Raw genomic sequence first — 20,670 nt, forward strand, 5'->3', positions numbered from 1 at the left:
TTACATTTGAGTACATGCCGCATCAGTGACATATTGGTTGTAGCTCGTACCTCTCCATGGAAGATTGGAAATACGATCACCATCCAAGCACAAAATACAATCACTGTCCAAGCTTATACTTTAGTAATCCACCAATGTTCCTATGTATATGTGATTTTAGTGGGCTGCTAACTCTGCACTCCTATGTTTCAATTGAAATCAAAATTATGGGATTCCACTGCATATGAGGTCACCTTTTGCGTCATTTGTTTTCTAGTAGTATCACCATGTTTATATATTTTTAATTCCATCTTTAGTCATCCCCTTAATACTGGTCAAGTTTCGTGATCGGCGCACACTGTCAGACCAATAATCACCCCTTATACATCAATGATGTGTATTGTTCTATTTGGATATATCCTCTACACGACAGCAAATAAAGACATCATTTCATTCCATGCTTTCCACCCAGCTCTCAATCTCACAAGGCTTCATCATGGGAGCAGTTTTTCTGTTATATGAAGTGCTATTTTCATCAGAGTATTTTCCCCAAACATCATTTGCAATCATTGTTTTCATAATCAAGCTATTGCAGAGGGAATTATTAATGTAGTCATGCTCCATGGCAACACAAATATAACATTTCCTTTTCATGTTATGTCACCTTCTATCTACCATACAAAGCTTTGACCAAAGTTTGAGGACCTCCTATGGGATTAAATTTGTTCTGCAATTATCTTGATTTCTTAGGCAGATGGTCTCTTTCTTATTCTCTTAAGTTTGCAGCCTGCTCTGATACCATGTTGAAGTAACTGAGATTGTTTCTGCAAATGTACTTTTCATTGCCATTGTAATTGATGATTTCCAAATGCAGATTTAGATCTCATACATGTATAATATGAGATGAGGAGACATGTCTCGATAGTTAATCACCATTTAGTTTATAAATAACTATATACATATCTCATCTTATATATATAATATTAATATATTAACCATATATAGTAATATAATATAATATTATAATATTATTATATAATAATATATAATACATATTATATTACATATATCATATATATTATATATATAAGATATATAATGCATAATATATATTATATATTATATTACATATATAATATATATTATATATATAAGAATCACCAATAACAATTTATTTGAAAAACATAAACACAGATTAATATATCAAATAATCAATGTTTTACTTCTACTGACGCTAAAATATTAACAGAGATGCTAGCTCCCTTGGTCTTCTTCAGAATTTTGTAACGCTAATTGAACCTCTCTACGTGTCATCTTTCCTCTTTTGTTGATTTGAGTTCCTGCCCCTACTCTTTTTTAATTTTCCAACTAGTCTTGCTGCATATTTGCAAATAGTTTGAGGTGAATCAAAGTCAACACCTTCTTTCTGCAAATAGCCCTTTACCAAGCACCTCTTGTCAGGAGCCGAGAGGCCCCTAACATTACATGATAGAATCTTCATTGCCCCTAAGGGAGATGCTAGCTCCCTTGGTCTTCTTCAGAATTCTGTAATGCTAATTGAAACTCTCTACGTGTCATCTTTCCTCTTTTGTTGATTTGAGTTCCTGCCCCTACTCTTTTTTAATTTTCCAACTAGTCTTGCTGCATATTTGCAAATAGTTTGAGGTGAATCAAAGTCAACACCTTCTTTCTCCAAATAGCCCTTTACCAAGCACCTCTTGTTAGGAGATGAGAGGCCCCTAACATTACATGATAGAATCTTCATTGCCCCTAAGGGAGATGCTAGCTCCCTTGGTCTTCTTCAGAATTCTGTAACGCTAATTGAACCTCTCTACGTGTCATCTTTCCTCTTTTGTTGATTTGAGTTCCCACCCCTACTCTTTTTTGATTTTCCAACTAGTCTTGCTGCAGATTGGCAGATAGTTTGAGGATCCAAAATGTCCAATTCTTCTCCTCTCAACAACCCATCTTCTAAAGACCAAACTTTCACTATTTGATCTTTTGAAGAAAACAATGCAAAAAATGCTTCTTATGCCTGAATTGCCTTATCCATGTTGAATTCCATATTTTCTCACCTTGTCCTTTACATTATTTTCTCCATAGTCTATTTGTTTAATGTCCACCAATTTGTCTGCCACTTCTCATATCTATTCCAGAAGTGAACCTATACATTAAAATATTATCATTTAAATATATATTGTAATATATTTATATAATGTAATTTAATTTTATAATTTTGTAACAAACAAAATTTCATAACAAAATGAAAACGATCTAGAAAGAGTTTTCCTCAACTATTAATTGAACAAATATAGTGAATTCCTTTTCATGAGACATTAACTACTTTTAACTACCAATGATTAAATGAGATAACAAAGCTCAAATATAACAATGATCAACTGAAATAACTGTAATAATGATCAATTGTAATAACTGTAATAAAGATTAACTGAAATAACTATGATAATGTTCAACTGAAATAACTATGATAATGTTCAACTGAAATAACTGTAACAAAGATTAACTGAAATAACTATGATAATGTTCAACTGAAATAACTGTAACAATGATCAATTGTAATAACTGTAATAATTGAAATAACGATTTACTATCTTTCCATGCATATAAGTAAAGTAAATGTATAACATGAAAAAGAAAGGACATACAAGAAGTATTCGGTGAGTCTTTAATTGGTTGTGCAAGCCTCGACATTCGGTAAGAGGAGAAGCATTGACTCAGGCTTAACCTCCCAACCTCAGACCATATTTATCCCCACACAATCTATTGAATAGAAAGGTCCTTCCTACCTCGGGATCAGACTTGGGATACTTTTAGTCCAGTCACCTGAGCATTCTGGTGTTTATAATGTGCACATAGTTATGGACAAACATGTCTGAATAACTGGCTCTACTGATATCAAGTGATCATAGATGGAAAACATGCCTTAAACGACCTTGGCCAAAATTTTTTGATGGGTTCAATGACCCGATCACTACCTCTCGACTTGACAAAAGGGGAACAATAGTATGAACGAGCATGACGTATTAAATGAAATTAATTTATATTTGTTGTGTCATATCCGACTTTTATTTCCATGTCATTACAGATTCCATCTTACCTCTTCACCTTTTCTATTGCTATACAGCCGGTAAGTCCTAGGTGATCGAATCTTAGAGCATTCAGCTCTGTTCGTTGATCCTCAACTGATACATGAATATTATATGTTTCCAGCTTATCACAATCTGTGATTTGAAAAATGTGTTCTTAAAGACTTGCAGAAAAATATCATTTGATTCCGACTTTCAATGGCATAAATAAATTATGATATCATGTCATAGATACTTGGCTTTTATTTGTCATAAACAACTCCTTCCTAGAGAGGGTCTAATTGATGATACTTAAGCAAGATGATTTACATCTTAATATAAAACTGTAGCTTACTGCTATAGTAATCGTAATGTAGTAATAACTGATAATGAAACATATTGCAATGCTTGGAATATGGATAACCTCATAACCTGGTATACTCTGGAAAAAGAATGGAGTCTTGCTAGATGCTAATGATTCAGCTCTTCCATGGGATAAATCTCCAGGTGCAAACTCAGTGTGATTGATAATTACGTCTTCAACAAAATATCAATAAAAAGGCAAAACATGTAAGAGAATTGCAATGTTTATCAAGTGATATAATGCAGAGATATTGTGTGATATTTGTAGAGGTATCAAGTGATAAGAAAACAAAGGTCGGGTAATGAAAAGGAAGTCGGGTGATGAAAAGGAAGTTAGGTGATCAGTTTTTATGCCTCTCGTCTATCTTGACTTCATAATATAAGAAGGTTTCTACGTCTCTTTGGCTTCTAAGAAGCCATAACTCCTAAAGAAGAGACTTGGCTCTTGATCACCAAAATATGCCAAATGTGCATTTCGGGTTTAGAATGAAATTGAAGAAATATGGAAAAAGATTTGAAGGTTATAAATCAAGATTAATTATAATATATATCTATCTACTTGCGCGTAGATGTACCTATGAGGTGGCATCATATTATTTATTAAAATATTATTATGGTGTCATTTTTATTCCTATATTTATGTTCACATACATAGGTATACATTAATGATGTGGTGGAAAAATTAATCAAAAAACCATTTTGAGGTACGTATTATTTTAATTAATATAATTAATGTTTTAAATGTTTATTTAATAGCTCATGCAGGTCCATCGATTGTATCCTGATGTTCAAGTTGCTAGGTCCTCACCAAGGCAATTATAGGTCATACTTGTCAACTTGATAATTGGACTAAGTTAGTATCCCATTCCGTTGATCTTGTTTAGCAATGCTTCTCCCCTTCATCTTCTCTTGGAATCACCCATGCAGTATTTCCACGATAATAACAAGTTCCATAATAATTTTATAATAACATTTAATATAGATAAAGAAAATTATCAACCATAATTCTAAAATCAAGCAACTGCTAAACATCACATGACAAATAATGGATAACAACCATCTTCATTAAACAGTTAACATAATGGATATAATTAACTACCCTCTTTACATGATTATGAAAGAAAATCGATTCAATCTAGCGACTATAAATAAATTTAAAATTAGTTCAAAATTTGGGATGTAACATACCCTCTCCCTTAAGTTTTTCATTATCCTCGATGATTATGACCACAAAACTGAAAATAATGTCTATTCAGATCATTTCAAGAAAATAAAAGTCACCTCTCGATTTCCTAAGTGTATCTTATGCACCTCGAGTATTCTAAGTGGTTTTATTTCCACCACCCTTGGTTCTCGCACCTCTGATAGGTTCCAGTCAATTATATGATCATGATGAGTGATGTATTTTTTAAGGTATGACACATGGAAGACATCATGCATCCTTTCAAGAGGCCGTGGTAGGGCAATTTGGTAGGCTACTAGGTTCATAATTTCCAATATTTTAAAGGTTCCCACATACCTTGGGGCTAACTTGGCATTCTTACCAAACTTGATGGTCCTCCTCTGAGCTTTTACTCTTAATAGCACCTTTTCTTCCACTGAGAATTCTCTAGGTGTTCTTTTTGTATCTGCATAACTTTTCTGTCTATCATTGGCTTCTTTCAATCTCTGACGAATTTGGATTATCTGTTCTTCCATTTCCTTAAACATTTCGGGTCCAACAATAATTCTATCTTGTAATTGAGTCCAGTTCACAGGGCTTCTACATTTGCGGCCATATAGAGACTCAAAGGGGGTCATTTTAATGGTGGATTGACAGGAATTGTTATAAGCAAATTCTACCAAGGGTAAATATGTTCCCCACTGGTATTGTCGATCCATATAGTAAACTCTTAAAAGATCTTCTAAAACATGATTTACTCTTTCTGTTTGACCATTAGTCTCAGGATGATAAGCTAAATTGATGTTTAGTTTAGTCCCTAATGCTGCAAAAATCTGGAAGTAACCTAGCATCCTTGTTTGAGATAATTTTCTCTAGAATTCCATGTAATCTAAAAATCCCCTTTATGAATTTGTGAGTGATTATTCGTGCTCCATTGGTTAGATTTACTGGTATGAAGTGAGCTACTTTTGTCAATCATATGATATGATATGATAGATTTTAATGACGTCCACGAGGCTAAAGTAGCCTATGGGATCCACACAATCACCCCCCCAAGGCAGGGGTGGAACTAATCTAGCTGTAAAGTTTTGGTTAACTTGTCTCTCCTTGTCTGAAGTTTGATAATCGGAGCCGCTGTTCTCTTCACTTGATCTTCCTCGAATAAGTATTTGAAGTCCTTGTTCTGCAATATCTCTGTATAACCAGATCTGATGTCACTCTATGCTAGGCAATCCTTGACAAAGTGCATCTTCATCTCTATTGCTCCCATATTACAAAATAAACACGTTCTGTTTGCTTACTCTTCCTTTGGAACTTGCCAGCTACCACTACCAGAATGGTGTTGTGTCTATTCCGTGTCATAGGTAATCCTTAAACAAAATCCATGGAGATTATTTGCTATTTCCATTCTGGTACCTCATTGGGGTGTAAAAGACCGGTTGGGTAATGATGTTCTGCTTTAACTCTTTGGCATTCTAGACATCCTACCACAAATTTTGTTATTTCCCTTTTCATTCCTCTCCAAAAATATAAAGGTTTTATATCTGACAACATTTTAGTCACTCCAGGGTGTCCTGAATATGGAGTTGAATGAGATTCTTCTAGAATCATTCTTCGAAGTTCAATTTTATTGGGTACATAAATCATGTAATGATATCTTAAGAATTCATCCTCTTTTATCCTAAATTCTGAATACTTGGGATCTTGTAGGTCTCTGATGAGAGCTTGGCTGATCTCTGCATAAAATTTATCATGCTCTAGATGTTGTAAAATCTGATCCTTTAATCTGAAATTTATAATAGCTATAGCAGATATGTGTCTTTTTCCACTTAAGGCATCTGCCACTTTGTTTTCCTTGCCCTTGATGTAATTAATGTCAAACTCATAATTTGCTAGAAATTCCAGCCATATCCTTTGTCTAGCATTAAGGTTGGGTTGGGTAAAAATGTATTTTAGTCAGATCGAAGATCAAAAGGTTTTCTAATCAAATAATGTCTCCACATTTGAAGAGCATGTACAATTGCTGCTAATTCCAGATCATGAGGGGCATGATTTTGCTCGTAATTCTTTAATTTCCTAGACTTGTATGCAATTACCTTCTCATCCTGGATCAGCACACCTCCTACTCCTCCTAATGCATCAATTATGAGGACAAATTTCTTTTGTGGGTCACGAACTCTTAGTATTGGTGTTGTAGTTAACTTTTCCTTCAAACATTCAAAAGTTGATTGCAATTTTTCAGTCCATACAAACTTCGTTCCCTTTCTCTAAAGTGATGTGATCGGGTAAGCTATCTTGGAGAAATTTCTGACAAACTTCCTATCGAACCTTGCCAATCCCATGAAACTTCTGACTTCAGTCACATTTTTAGGTATGGGCCATTCCTTAATTGCTTTGATTTTTGACGGATCTACGTCTTTTCCCTAAGCTGATATAATATGTCCTAAATACTGGTTTTCCTTTTGATAGAAAGCGCATTTAGACAATTTTCCGTATAATTTATGTTCTCTCAGCTTTTGTAAGACTTTTTCCAGATGTACTTGATGTTCTTTCTCGTTCTTTGAATAGATTAGGATATCATCTATAAAGACTAGTATAAACTTATCTATACAACCTTGGAATATGCTATTCATTAAGTTCATAAAAGCTGCTAGAGCATTGGTTAACCCGAAAGGTAACACTGTGAATTCATAATGCCCATAGCTAGTTCTGAATGCAGTTTTTTGAATATCTTTGTCCTTAATACGGAATTGGTGATATCCTAACCTCAAATCAATGTTTGAAAATATTGTAGCGCCTTTCATTTGATCAAAAAGGTCGTTAATTCTACGATGTGGGTACCAATTCTTGATAGTAACCTTATTGAGCATTCTGTAATCTATGCATAATCTCATAGTTCCGTCCTTCCTAACAAACAATACTAGGGATCCCCATGGTGAAACACTGGGCTAAATGAGTTTCTTATTTAACATATCCTGCAATTGTATTTGCAACTCCATTAATTCTGTGGTGGTCATTCGATAAGGTGCTCGAGAGATGGGTTCTGCTCCTGGTAACAAATCTATGGTAAAATCAAAGACTCGAGATGGAGGTAAACCGAGGAGTTCTTTAGGAAACACATCCTAATAATTCTTTAGATAGGGATACTTTTCTTCGAAAGATTCCTACAATTTTTCTCTGATTTCCCCATCTTCAAAAATGTAGTCGTCTCCATATGTGGTGTTTATATGATCTCTCATATCTTCAACTCTTATTGCAAAAATCTCACAACCTTTTCTTCCACATTTCTTGAGTTGCATGGCAGATATCTATTTTGATTTAATTTCATGTTTAATCCCTTTAATGCTTGCAGGTTTGCCTTGGTCATCCAAACAATCTACAATTTTAGCAAGACAATCAACCTTGGCCTTATGCTCACTTAGCCAATTAATGCTTATAATAATATCGTAAAACCCAAGAGGTGCTACATACAGATTCAATTCAGTAGAGAAATTTGAAAAATCAACTCGAACTTCAAACAGACACTGCTCTACCTTAGCCCTTGACTAGTTTGCATACTCAACTGTCCATGGTTTTGCCATAAAACTAGATTTCTTTGGAAATCTACTTAATAGTTTAGGTGAAATAAAACATTCAGAAGCTGTAGTATCAATTAAAATAGAAATGAGGTTCTTGTAGATCTTACTCGGAGTTTTGATCGGCCCTATCTGTTGTTCTGCTTGTCTATTGTCAAGGGCAGCGTGGATCCTTTGTTGATAAACATGCTGCTCTTGTGGAAGGGGTGCTCGGTGTAGCTGATTAGTGTTGGTCTTGACAGGGCATTTATTAGCATAATGATCTCCTCCACAATTGAAACATGTTGAAGGTGGCCCCTTCTTTTCATTGTTCTTATTATTCTTATTTGTACTGAAATTACTTTTAAAATCCTTGATTCTATTCTCTTTTGATTCTAGTTTTCTAAATTTATAATCCTTAAATTGTTTCTTCTGAGGTCCAGTAACTGTACCTTCTATATTCGAGTTTTTTTTTCTTTTATTATCTCGGATATAGTCATCTCTCTTGATTTTATATTCTTGTCAGACAGTCTTCTCTAGAGCTTCTTTCATGGTTCGAGGAGTGAGAACATCAACTGCTCCTCCTATTCTACTATTCAAATTGATGATGGATTTCCTCACTTTCAGATTCCTATCTTGTTGATATGGTGGTACATACTTCGGTAATCGGGTAAATTTCTTCTAGTACTTGTGTACAGTGATATCTCTTTGCTTAAGTTTTTGGAAATCCAACAACTTTTGGTCATAAAAGGTTTGAGGTAACTAGCGGTTCCTAAAAATGGTTACAATTTTTTCCCAGGTAATCTCAGTGGTTTTAATGTTTAGATCAACCTTGGTGTTTCCCCACCATGTAGTAGCTTCTCTAGTAAAGTGGTATATTCTCCAAATTGCTTTTGAGGTTTTGAAAAGTTCCTAATTTCAAAGTACTGTTCCATTTCGGTTAACCGGGCCTCTGCATCCTCTCCGGATTTAGAACCAACAAATTTGGGTGGTTTGATCTTATCAATATTTGCAGATAGAACACTCACTATTTCTTGTTTCTTTTGTTTTTTAATTTGAGTGGGTGAAGCTTGTGATGTTTTCTTGTTGTGTTTAGAGACTTTTGTCTCCGTTCTGGGAGGAGGCGAGGATTGCATTTCCTCTTGGTTCTGCTCCATTTGGGCTGCCATCTCGTTCATTCTTTTTTCCATATTATCCAACTTCAATTGCATTTTTTGCAAAATTTGAAGTAATAAATCAATGGATGATTGTGTGTTATTTTCATGGACCATGTCATAACTTGCAACGTTCGCATCGCTGCTCATTTTGTTTGTTTCCTAGTTTAACCTAGAAATTACAAAATTTTTGTGTCAATTTGTTGTATATGTATAATTTTTTTGTAAAGTGTGTCTATAACAAATTAAAAGAGTTTGCGAGTGGATATAACACATGAATAAACCAATTTATTTAATTAACTTTAATACTTCTGTTGCTGCATTTGTAGCAACCTTTCTTTACAAAAATTTCCTCTTCTGAGGATGTTTACGTTATAGAATCTAAATTTTGCTTCTTCGCATTCAGCTTTGATTCAAATTTGTACATATCCCGCACCATCCAAGATCTATGGAAGTGCATAAGAGAATTGCCCTGACGAGCGTTTCAGTTTTGAATTAGTTTTGAGTTGATCTGTATATAGAGAAATGAAAAAGACACTATAGTTAACTAAATAGCTTTTTAGATCTTAAAAACCTGAAAGTGAAAAAGAGAGCTTTGAACCAGGATAAATGAAGAAAGGAAGCATGCATGTGTGAAAAAAGGAAAAAAGAGAAGAATGCCATGAAGCTTTAATCTAACAAACTCACATACAAGAAGGCTACTAGGCCATAATTGCAAGGGCATAGGGGAAGGTCCATAAATTTATATAGAGAAGGATGAGCTTAAAATACAATGTCTTCATGAATACCCAACACATGTATATCTAGTATGATAGAGGTTTGAGAGGGTTGTTATAGGTGGAAGTGAATTAGAATTCATCTAAATCATAAAAACTAAAATTAACTTCTAATTGTACAATAGCATGTAAAGTATACATTTAAGAGTCTACTTAAATAATAAGTTATCTCATTTTGAACTTGCATGAATAACCATCATTAGAGTATAATAAAACTTATTTTCTATCAAGAAATTAATTTGAATATTTATGAATAAACAACATGTAGGATAGATAACTTTAACCTAAGAAAACACATAAAAGAGTAAATTATCAGGGTTACATTCTATTACCAGTTATATATTCGAATAACATCTGAGAAATTCAAAAATTTGGATTGGAATTATCTGTTATCTATCATATTTACTAATGCAAATGACTTTCTGTGCAACATATAAATTCCAATATTTACTTGCCGATTTAGCCATGATAGAATCCCTTATGTGTAGTCGATATTCCTAGATTAAGATCAGACAATGCATTTAAAAAGGTTAATAGGAGAGGAGATGTAGAGGACCAGATTGATACTCAATTCAAATGTAGACATACATACATACATATATATATATATATATATATATATATATATATATATATATATATATATATATATATATATATATATATATATATATATATATATATATATCTATAAATAAAAATATATATGCATACATATGTATATTATATGTATATACATAATGAATATATATGTATGTATACATCTGTATATGTATTTATATAAGAATCTTTATATTTATATCTATATATATTAAATGAACAAAGCATACCAAATTAAGAAGATTCATGCAAACCTACTACCTTAGCTGCCAATGGAATTCTACTTAAAATATTAACTTCATGTATATTTATTATTAAAGTCATAAAATTGTATATGCTTATAAGAAAGTAGTCTTCTGCTTGAAACTCACGTTATAATACTATTATGGTTATCGTTTTATGTATTCTTCTTGATAAAGTGTTGCTAGAAGCTTATTGAACTATAATAAAAAAACTAGTAAACAAAACTATTTGCACTTGACTAGAACAATTTCTTCATCCGAGCTGCTTTCCATGTTTTCCGTACTATCCACCAGATCGCCTTTGGTGGTTTTCAAAGCACTATGTTTGGCAAATGAATTCCTAAGATAGATTTGGATCTTATCCAACTCCAAATTTCTAAAAGCTTGTGGCACAACATATCCTTAGTGTCCAGGTCTTGAAGGAAATCTATAATCCTTCTCATTTCAGGCCAATGAATGCTAAAGATTGATATGTCCTCAAAATTCATTAACAAATGCCATTCTATGGCATTTAACCCAATCAGACTGCCAACCTCACAGGTTATGTAAATCTCCGAAAGTGGGATTTCATTCTCATTGATAGAAAATACCATATTTTCCATACCTTGTAAATTCTTTTTGTTGAAATTTTTTCTGCACATCTACCATGTTCTCTTTAGTTACTCCCATCATAGCCATGCGTGCTATGAAGCATCCAACCAATTCACTAGTGGATATTCGAGTGAAGCTATAGTGGAAATATTTATCCCCGGAAGCTTTGATAATGCCCCTCCTAGCCAAATCTTCTACATGCTTAAGTATTCGATTCCATCTTTTAGGGATGATGGGGCTGAGGAAGGCCATTCCCTAGCTTCATATCCTTAATCAACGTTTACAAAAACTACACTGACATGAAGAATAAAGCCCATTATCCTTTAGAGGGACAAGAACTCTGATGTCACACAAATAACCCACTATTGTCTGTTATGGCCTTAGTTCATGGGAAAATCATCCACGATGTGTTGAAATGATTGAAAGAAATGATTTTGATGAGTGGGGAATCATGGAAAGGAGAATCACTCCACCATAAAATTAAGACAACTCCAACTTTTAGTGGACCAAAACCAAAGAAGAGCCTACTAAGATCCAGCTAGAGGAGATTAAAAGTTACCTATGATTGAGGATAATGGCAAGAAGTGCTTATTGGCCTTGTATATTAATATGGAGCCAAAGGATATAAGATCTTATGAGAATATGCTAATTTGAACATTAAAAAGGGAAAATAAAAGGGAAAAGGATAAAACTAAAATCATTTGCATTTATGCTAAGGATAAATACATATTTGTCAATATGTATGTTCATATATTTTTACAGTTAAGAGGTCCAAATTAATTATTAATTTTTATCTATAAAATTATGAAAAATGCTAATGAGAGGAGAGCATGATCTATCTATCTATCTATCTATCTGTCTGTCTATCTATATAAATGCACACATTTGTATATATCCATATGCATGTGAATATGTACACTTAGGTGCTTTACAATAGGAGCTTTAGGCTGTGAACCTGGTTGCTTGGCTTGAGTAGATAGGCGTTTACGATACTCCAACTTCATATGACCAAACTTATGGCAGTAGGTGCACTAAATATTTTTCTTCTTTAGGTCTTCTAATGATTGGGCATAGGAATTCCATTGAGAAGACTAAGAGAATCATAGCTTGTGTATTTGAAGGTGACTTGGTACCATTGCTGAATTGTTGTTTTCAGTGATCTTTTTGTAGAAGCATTACACAGAGATCAAAAAGCACTATATTAGATTGAGCAGAAGAAATGTTGAGGGTTTTGACAAAGTGCTGATAGGAAGATGTTAGAATCTTCAAGGTGATCACCAATGTCTTATTCCATTTTGCATCCAATGGCTTCCAACTGACCTTGAATGCCTTTGATTTTATTCAGATGGTCCTGCAGGGACACCTGTTTACCAATCATGATTGTGAAAAAGATGATCTTCGGGAAGAACGCACGAGTCTTATTAGAGGTTTTAGATGCATCCAAATTTCAGAACTGATCTTGCTAGAAGAAACCTGCGGAAGCTGATCATCATGATAGAAAGTTGATGAGCTTTAGTTTCTCGATTGTGGTCATCAAATTTAACTTGCCCTTTACATTCTTCCTTGAGACAATTAGTCTTGTCCAAAACAATTTTGACAAGACATGTCTAAAAAAATTGGCACCATATATTGTTTCCAATATGCTGTTGAACTTTTGACTTACTTTAAGTAGAATATTAGTTAGAAATACAATTGCAAAAGATTTAGGTCAAAGGTGGTTGACCAAATTGCGGCAAGAACATTCAGGCAGAGTACGTGCAACACGTGCGAATCACATTGTGAATAAAACTAATATAGAAAAATAGGCACAAATCTTAAGATTGAACTGCAAATTTTGGTGCACAGATCCCAATAATGAATTATAGAAGACCAAAAAAATTTGGAGAGAGACCCATAAATCCTCTTGAAAATCCCATCAAGAGCCTGCAATCATAGTATGCAACCAACTAAAATAACAAAGGGTTTTGGAGAAACCCTAGTTGGTTGATTGATTGTAAATACTCCAAATAGATGGAGGTGGTTTAGGAAAGAATTGAAGCTCTATAGGCATCAAATGACCTAATGCACAAGTTTCATTAGAGAAAATGCCAAAAAATGGCATCGATTTGTAGAGAAAGGGCAAAAACCAAAATGGAGGTTGTGGGTGAATGTGGAGAAAATATATGCTAGAATAAAACCCTAGTCATTTTTAAACACAAAATAACCAAACTAAGGGTTGTAATATGCAGAAACAAGAAATAATGGGCAAACGGGTTTTATAAAAAATGACCCAGAAATTGTTCAAAATGAAGATCCTAGAGCCATTGAATAGAAAAGACAAGAGACAAAGATGATGATGAGAAGGAAACTTTGGTGCTTGCAAAAGAAAATGCAGGCGTCCAACCTTGCGTGATCAGAAAACTGGGGGCTATAGAAGAAAATGAACTTGAGTTTGCCAAGAAAAATAACCCACGGGTTGTGTTAACAAATCCTACGACAAAAAATGGAGATAAATACACAATATCGTGTATTACTAGGTTGCACAGGAAGTAAAACTGCAATCTGCATAAAAAAATTCCAATTGCGTGGATGGGTTTCCAAAAATCTTTTTGAATTATTTTCATTTTTTCTTAAAACAAATAATTTCACATATAAAATCAGATTTTTTTTGAATTTTTTTGGCCTTGCTCTACATCATATTACACAAGTATGGTAAAATATTGGACGGACAAATGAATAAACAAGACGTTCATATATTAGTTTATAAAGACAAACTTTCTATTACGAAACAATCATTGTTATTGGAAACATTCTAATAACGAAAGAATAAAAGACTATTAGAAACATTTTAATAGTTACAAGATGCACGATATTGACTGTTAAAGAATAATAAAGAAGATATTGAGAGATATTATTCTAATACTTGAATGGGTAATATTTTACTTATTTTTGTGGATGAATTCACTAGCAATTAGAGAGGAAAGTCGCCGTCTTAGAGCAGAGACATACTTGCTTTGATTTCATGTGAAAATTAACTAATACATTTTCCTTTATATAGGTGATGAAAATCTTGAAGAGGCCAACTTGACTTCCTTTTTAAGCCAATATAAACGTCTTATTTAATCCTTTTGAGGCTGACATGATCAAGGCGTTTGAAGGTATGTTTTCTTTGTTTAATTACTCATCGAATCAGCTCTTCTAGAAAGGGCAGAACATGGGTATGATAGAGGATTTGAGATTCCTTGAGGCATGGCTGAATCTGCCACTACCAAAGGAATTTTCCTTGTCTCCATTTCAAACTTACTTTATCTTCGTCATGACAGCCTTTCATCTCTTTTCATCCTCGCTTTCATCTTTTGTCCAACTTGGAGATTGAGGATCAATGTTTTAGCCTCATCATGCAGGGTGGATTCTAAGCATGTTAAAGGAATTTCAATATCCTCTATGGGTCATGGTATCCATCACTCCTAGAGGGTTTTTCCTCTCTTCATTTCATTTTTTAGTCATCCTTTCTCATTGAACTTGACCAATCATCTTGTCTTTCGTTTATCATCATGTAGGGTGGATTTTAAGTATGTTAAAGGAATTTTTATATCCTCTACGGATCGTGGCATCCATCACTCCTTGAGGGTTTTTCCTCTCTTTACTTTTTTTTTTTATAGTCGTTCTTTCTCATTGAACTTGCCCAATTATCTTGTCTTTCATTGATCATCACACAGAGTTAGAAGATTTAATTCAGGTTTTCATGTCATAGAAACAAGGCAGAAATCATGTTGTCAAGAGGAATTTTAGAATTCTTCACCTCAACTCAGTCTTCACCTCTTTGAATTCAGCCTAATTCATTTTTATTCTCGCCCTTAGAATCATATCTCCATCGGTGTTCAAATTGGACAAGTCTTGGGGGCTTTATCTTTGCATTTTCGCAACTTCATATAGGGAGCAGAATTTAATGCTTGGAGAGGAATCTTTCTCTTTCACTTTGTTTCCTTTGCTACCCCCTTTATCTCCTTTGAAACTCTTCATCCATTCATTTTTTCCTCTTAATACTGCAGATTGGGGGCTTTAGTGCATGTTTTGCCATTTTTTTCAAGGTGGAAATATGTAGGAGAGGAATTTAGATTCCTCAAGGGCAGGGCCTGCCTTGAGGAATTCCTCTTGGTCTTTTCAATCATCTTCTCTTCTCATTTCAGAGACCATCTGACACTTTAGAATCTCCCTCAAACTCATGGTCTCTCCCCTTAGCTCATTTAGCCTTCACCATGTCAACATTTGCCTTTAATTGCCTTCATTGTGCTGGTGGAAATCAGGAGTAGGAGAGGAGTTTACTCTCCTTCACACTTCAGACACTTCAGTTTTCCCCCATTATCTTGTTTTTAGCTTCAAACTCGCAGCATTCTTGTCACTTTGGGGAGAAATGAGTTTGCTCAACCTCATGATGTTTTTGTTTTCCTTTGTCTTGAGGGCAGAAATTTGGGGGAAGAGAAAATTTTTGATTCCTCAGGGGTTGGTGGAATCCGCCATGCCCGTAGGAATCTCCTCCTTGACTTGTATCTTTATCGCTTCATCTTTATAACCTCAACTTTGTTCCTTAGTTGAGTTTGAAACCATCTCATGATCTCTTCAACGCAATCAAGCCTTCAATTATGTTTCTAAGGTTACATTGGTGATCATTTCAGTCTGATTTTGTCTCAATTATGTCTGATTTGATGCTCATCCTCTACTTTCTCATTCTGATTTGTAACTTTCCTTAGATGATTTGTCCTCAAAACTACCCCACTTGCTCTCCTAATTGCCTCAATGACTTACCTACAGCAGATATGAGAGGGAGGAGATGAATTTGAGCAACAAAAGGGGGGCAGAAATCAAGCATGTAAGAGGAATTTGGATTCCTTTGGGGCAAGGAGAATCCACCATGCCTAGAGGAATATCCTCTGTACAACTAGCTGTCTATATTTAGGCCAATTTCGCCACTCTCTCAATTCTCTTAAGGTGAGTTTGCAAGGATGTTTGTCTATTGGTTGAAATTGGTTGGCTTGAGTTCTAACACCCTCAATATACTCACACTCGTGCTCAAAATGAAAGCTAGAATTCGACTGATTTTGCCCTTTCTCCTGGACATTGACCTCTCAAAACTCCCTTAACTTGAAAAACGACTTGACAAATTCATGCTTGATACCCAAGCTATAGGAGCAAAAGCAAAAAGAGGGGGCCCCCATTTGCAATGGGGTGGTGGTTGGAAAACCTCACAACAGCAGACATACACATCCAAACCCCAATTATTTTTTTCATGTACCCACAAACCGGGTTCACATACCTGATCTGCACCTGAACAGGTGACTTCGAAAATAAATCTTGGAAGTATTGAGATTTGAGTGGGAAAAAACCAATAAGTAATCAGCGATTTCCACAATATAGGATATGTTGTTTATGATGGGAAAGGAAATGATTTAGGTGAGTATAAGATAATAGAAAGAAACTTGCATTTGGACATATGAAAATTTGATTGGTCCTCAAAAGACAAAGAAGTAGTGAAAAGGATGAGCAAATGATCAGAAAAATTTGAATGTCAAACTTATTAAAGGGGAAGACACCTTGATGAATAGACAAGATAGCCAAATTACGCAGCTAAAAATTGTGTTTGTGGAGAAAATATGATTGTGTAGATAATAAATGAAAGAACCTCTAAAATAAATTGTTCTTCCAAACTCTCCTCTGAGTGTGATCGAGGAAGCTGGTCCCTCAATCTGATGATGTAAATTGTTGGAAGCATTGGAGGCTGACTACTTCCTTTAAGACAAAAGTGCTGTATTCTTGCCATCATTGGTTTGCTAAATGTGTGCCATGATTGCTTAGGTATTATCACGGTGAATATGGTTATTGCATAATCTTGGATCAAGTTGCACTAATTTCCCATGTGGAGTGTTTGAGTAAACATAACCAGTGCCTTGTGAACAAGGATCTTTCTTTGATAAATAGTCCTAGTATGTGGCTCTATAACCAACAAATGGGTCTTGAAACTATTTCCAAATCTTGTTTACTCTCTTTTTTCTCAATTAGATTTGCACACCTTATATGCTGGAGCACATTTTTTAATGGAAATGATTATTCTCATCTGATCTACTGATGGATGATGTTTGTTTCATGGTAGGATTGAAATATTATTTTTCATATGGTCAATCTCATTTCATTTTATTCACTATAGTCAATTTCTTGGCTACGGAAAAACATGCACAAGATATTCTGGTTATTTATTTCAAGTAATGTGAAGAGTTGTATGTTCTGCATATGCTTTCTGGTTCAGTATTTTATGCCTTGCTACACAATTCTGTCCAGGCCGCAAATGGAGGCAACAACTTTGTGACTTCTGAAACCAGCTTGATTAATGATAGGTAATTAATTATTTTTCCCAATCTTTTAACTAATGGATTATTTTTTAAAGATCTAGTATTTCTTATTTAGTTAATTCATTGGTTAAGTAGTTCCTCATCCGGATATTGGAATCTTGGTTGGGTTTATTACAATCCTCCAATCTTTCTCATCCACATACTAGAATGTTGGACTGAAGCAACATCACATAACTGTGAAGTTGTGTTTGGATTGCTCATCTCCTTTATCTATAAGATTAAAAATCATCTAGTGTTCTACGAACCTTTGCATATACACAGTGTAGCTGTAACCTAAGTACTTGCACTCACTACAGTATTTTGAAATTCCTCTCCTCCATCTAAAGAAGTAATAGTGGTATTAGATGAAATTCCTTTTAGCCGAGGAAGCTGTGTTCTTAATTTTTAATTACTGATGTTCATTCTACATTTCTAAAGGAAGTTAAAAGTATCACAGAGAGGAGCACCTTTTCGTTACCATGAACTGTCAAATAAAACATTGGGATTATTTGTTCAATACTTGCTAAAATATGTTGAGTGTGAGGTTTCAGTTGACATTAGGCTGTGATATTTAATTTTTGGTTGCTGGTTGTTTTTACTTGTTCCATTTTGACAGTGGATCTTGATAACAAAAAGAAATATTGTCAAATCTAATTTTCTGGTCGTTGAGAAGTTAGCATGCACTTACAGTAGTTATAATTGATAGAGATAACAGGTTCATCAGTAAGTTTTGGTCTTCACTATGGGCTAGAATGGACATGAAGTTGACAAAGTCTGGAATATTCCATCCTCAACCAGATGGGAAGACAGAGGTGGTAAATTGAATGATTATTCATACCATACGAATGTATCACTCCAAGCATCCTCACATATGGGACGAGAGCTTTCCTTATGTGCAAAACAGCTACAACCGTGCACTACATAGTACTATAGGGCACATTCCATTTGAGGGATCAACCATTGGCACGTATGGATGTAACACTTCCTGTTCTGCAATCTGATAGTCCACTGAACACCGAAAAAGAGGCAGATAAAGCAGAGAAATTATTAAAAAATATGACAAGTACAGCAACAAGTTCAGGATATTTTGGAGCAGAGCAATAAAAATTTGAAGGATAGACATGATCAACATAGAACTCTTCATCACTTATAGTTTGGTGACAAGTTTTTGGGGCTGCATCCAGTTTTTAGCGTGGAATTGCTACTACCTTATTTTCCTCCATTGTTGGATATTTCTCAAGCTGCTGAACATATTCATGCTACAAATTTGAATTCACCAGCTACTACATTACAGTGTGACCATGTCACTGAAGTCATGCTACAAACTTTGAGAAATCAGAAAATTCCTCTTTATCGGGCGGTTCAAGCTGGTCAATTCTCTCATCAGGGCAAGTGGTTAACCAAGGAATAGAATGGAGCACAACTCCCTCATCTATTTCGGAATCTTAGTGCAATCGGGCCCCTTGCCTCTCAAGGGGGAGGAATGATCCAAAGTGTCTAGGAACATTGAACTGAAAAAATAAAAAAATTTCATATTTTGTTTGGTTTTTTCTAGGTTCTAGTAAATTGCATTTTTGGGTTTCTAGTCAAAATTTGAAGTTGAGACTTTTATCAGTCTCTAAAATTGTGTAAACAAATGCACACTATTTTAGGGATTAAAATTAGGATTTTAGTTTTTTTTTACAATGGTGCAAATGGTTTTGAATTTCAAGCACGGAGTCAAAAGTTATGAACCCACCAAGTTGGGGTAAATAAATTCCTAGTTTTTGAAAATTTGTTATTTTATTACAGCCAGATATTGAATTTGAATTCTTATGGTTGTGGTGACTTTTGATGTTCTATGATTGTAGACATTTTTACAATTTCTTATAAGATGATGGCTTTTGGATTGCATACAACTCTTTCGAGTTTGCAAGTTTTTCGAAATTGAACATGGATCATGGGAAGATGATAACATCAAGTCATACATCACAGGGAGATGATACCATGTAAGAATATCATCAAATCTTAACAAATGTTTTGATCATGTCAATAAAAAAAATGGACTATCAAAAGTTCATGAAGAGAGAAAACCCTTACTCATTTTATACATTTGTAGCTCAGATACAACGTCGTTCAATTTTTGTGCATTTTGAAACATTTTTCCTGTGCACTTGAACAAGCCTTGTGTGATCTCAACATCAATATTTGTGTAACTTTGTGTTGTAGAACAATGAGGGATTGAAAAAATATCCTGCAACATGTAGAGGAGAGTGCATCTATCTATCCCATCTCCTGTCAATTATGTCCCATAATGGTTGATACCTTGTCCTGTCATTTTCCAACCTAGCCTTCATCACCTCCTTATCCCTATCCATGGCCTCATACAAATATTGCATTGGCAATTTATTCCCATCCACTAGTCTCAAGACTTCTACAATAGGCTCTGAGAATTCTACTACGTGCTCAATTGTGTAATGTTTCCATTTTTGTCAGCATCAAAGTTTAGAGATTAGCCTATTACTAGGATCTTCGTAGGCTAATTGCTGTGGATAGAGGGTCCTTTGAGGTAGACACTTGGCTATGGGAGTACCTTGTCTTCTTCGCAATTTAGTATGTTCTAATTTGGTCTTTGTTTGACTCAAATTGGACTTCGATTGGGCTTAGTTTCATGCACTTGCTACTTATGACAAGTCAAGTGATGATTTAGAGGGTCCTTTTCTATTTTTGGAAAGTGCACTTGGTCACATGGAGAAATAATAGTAGTCACTCCTGTTTCAGACATTATATTCAAAGGATAAGTATTTTGGGGGTTATTATCA

At 34.5% G+C, this 20,670-nt stretch overlaps 1 protein-coding gene across 3 annotated transcripts in view; it reads left to right on the forward strand.

The window, feature by feature from the left end:
- The window catches only part of LOC149552084 (uncharacterized), a 266,469-nt gene that overhangs the window by 180,279 nt on the left and 65,520 nt on the right, over positions 1-20,670 (forward strand). For all 3 annotated transcript variants that reach the window (XM_089787555.1, XM_089787557.1, XM_089787558.1), the window contains one exon: positions 17,820-17,875. In XM_089787555.1, coding sequence (XP_089643681.1) covers positions 17,820-17,875 — 56 coding nt within the window. The remainder of the gene's footprint in view (positions 1-17,819; positions 17,876-20,670) is intronic.

The sequence above is a fragment of the Cupressus sempervirens genome, chromosome 6 (genome assembly GCF_028749045.1).
Source record: "Cupressus sempervirens isolate cs-2001-9-10 chromosome 6, ASM2874904v1, whole genome shotgun sequence".
In the NCBI taxonomy this organism is placed as follows: Eukaryota; Viridiplantae; Streptophyta; class Pinopsida; order Cupressales; family Cupressaceae; genus Cupressus; species Cupressus sempervirens.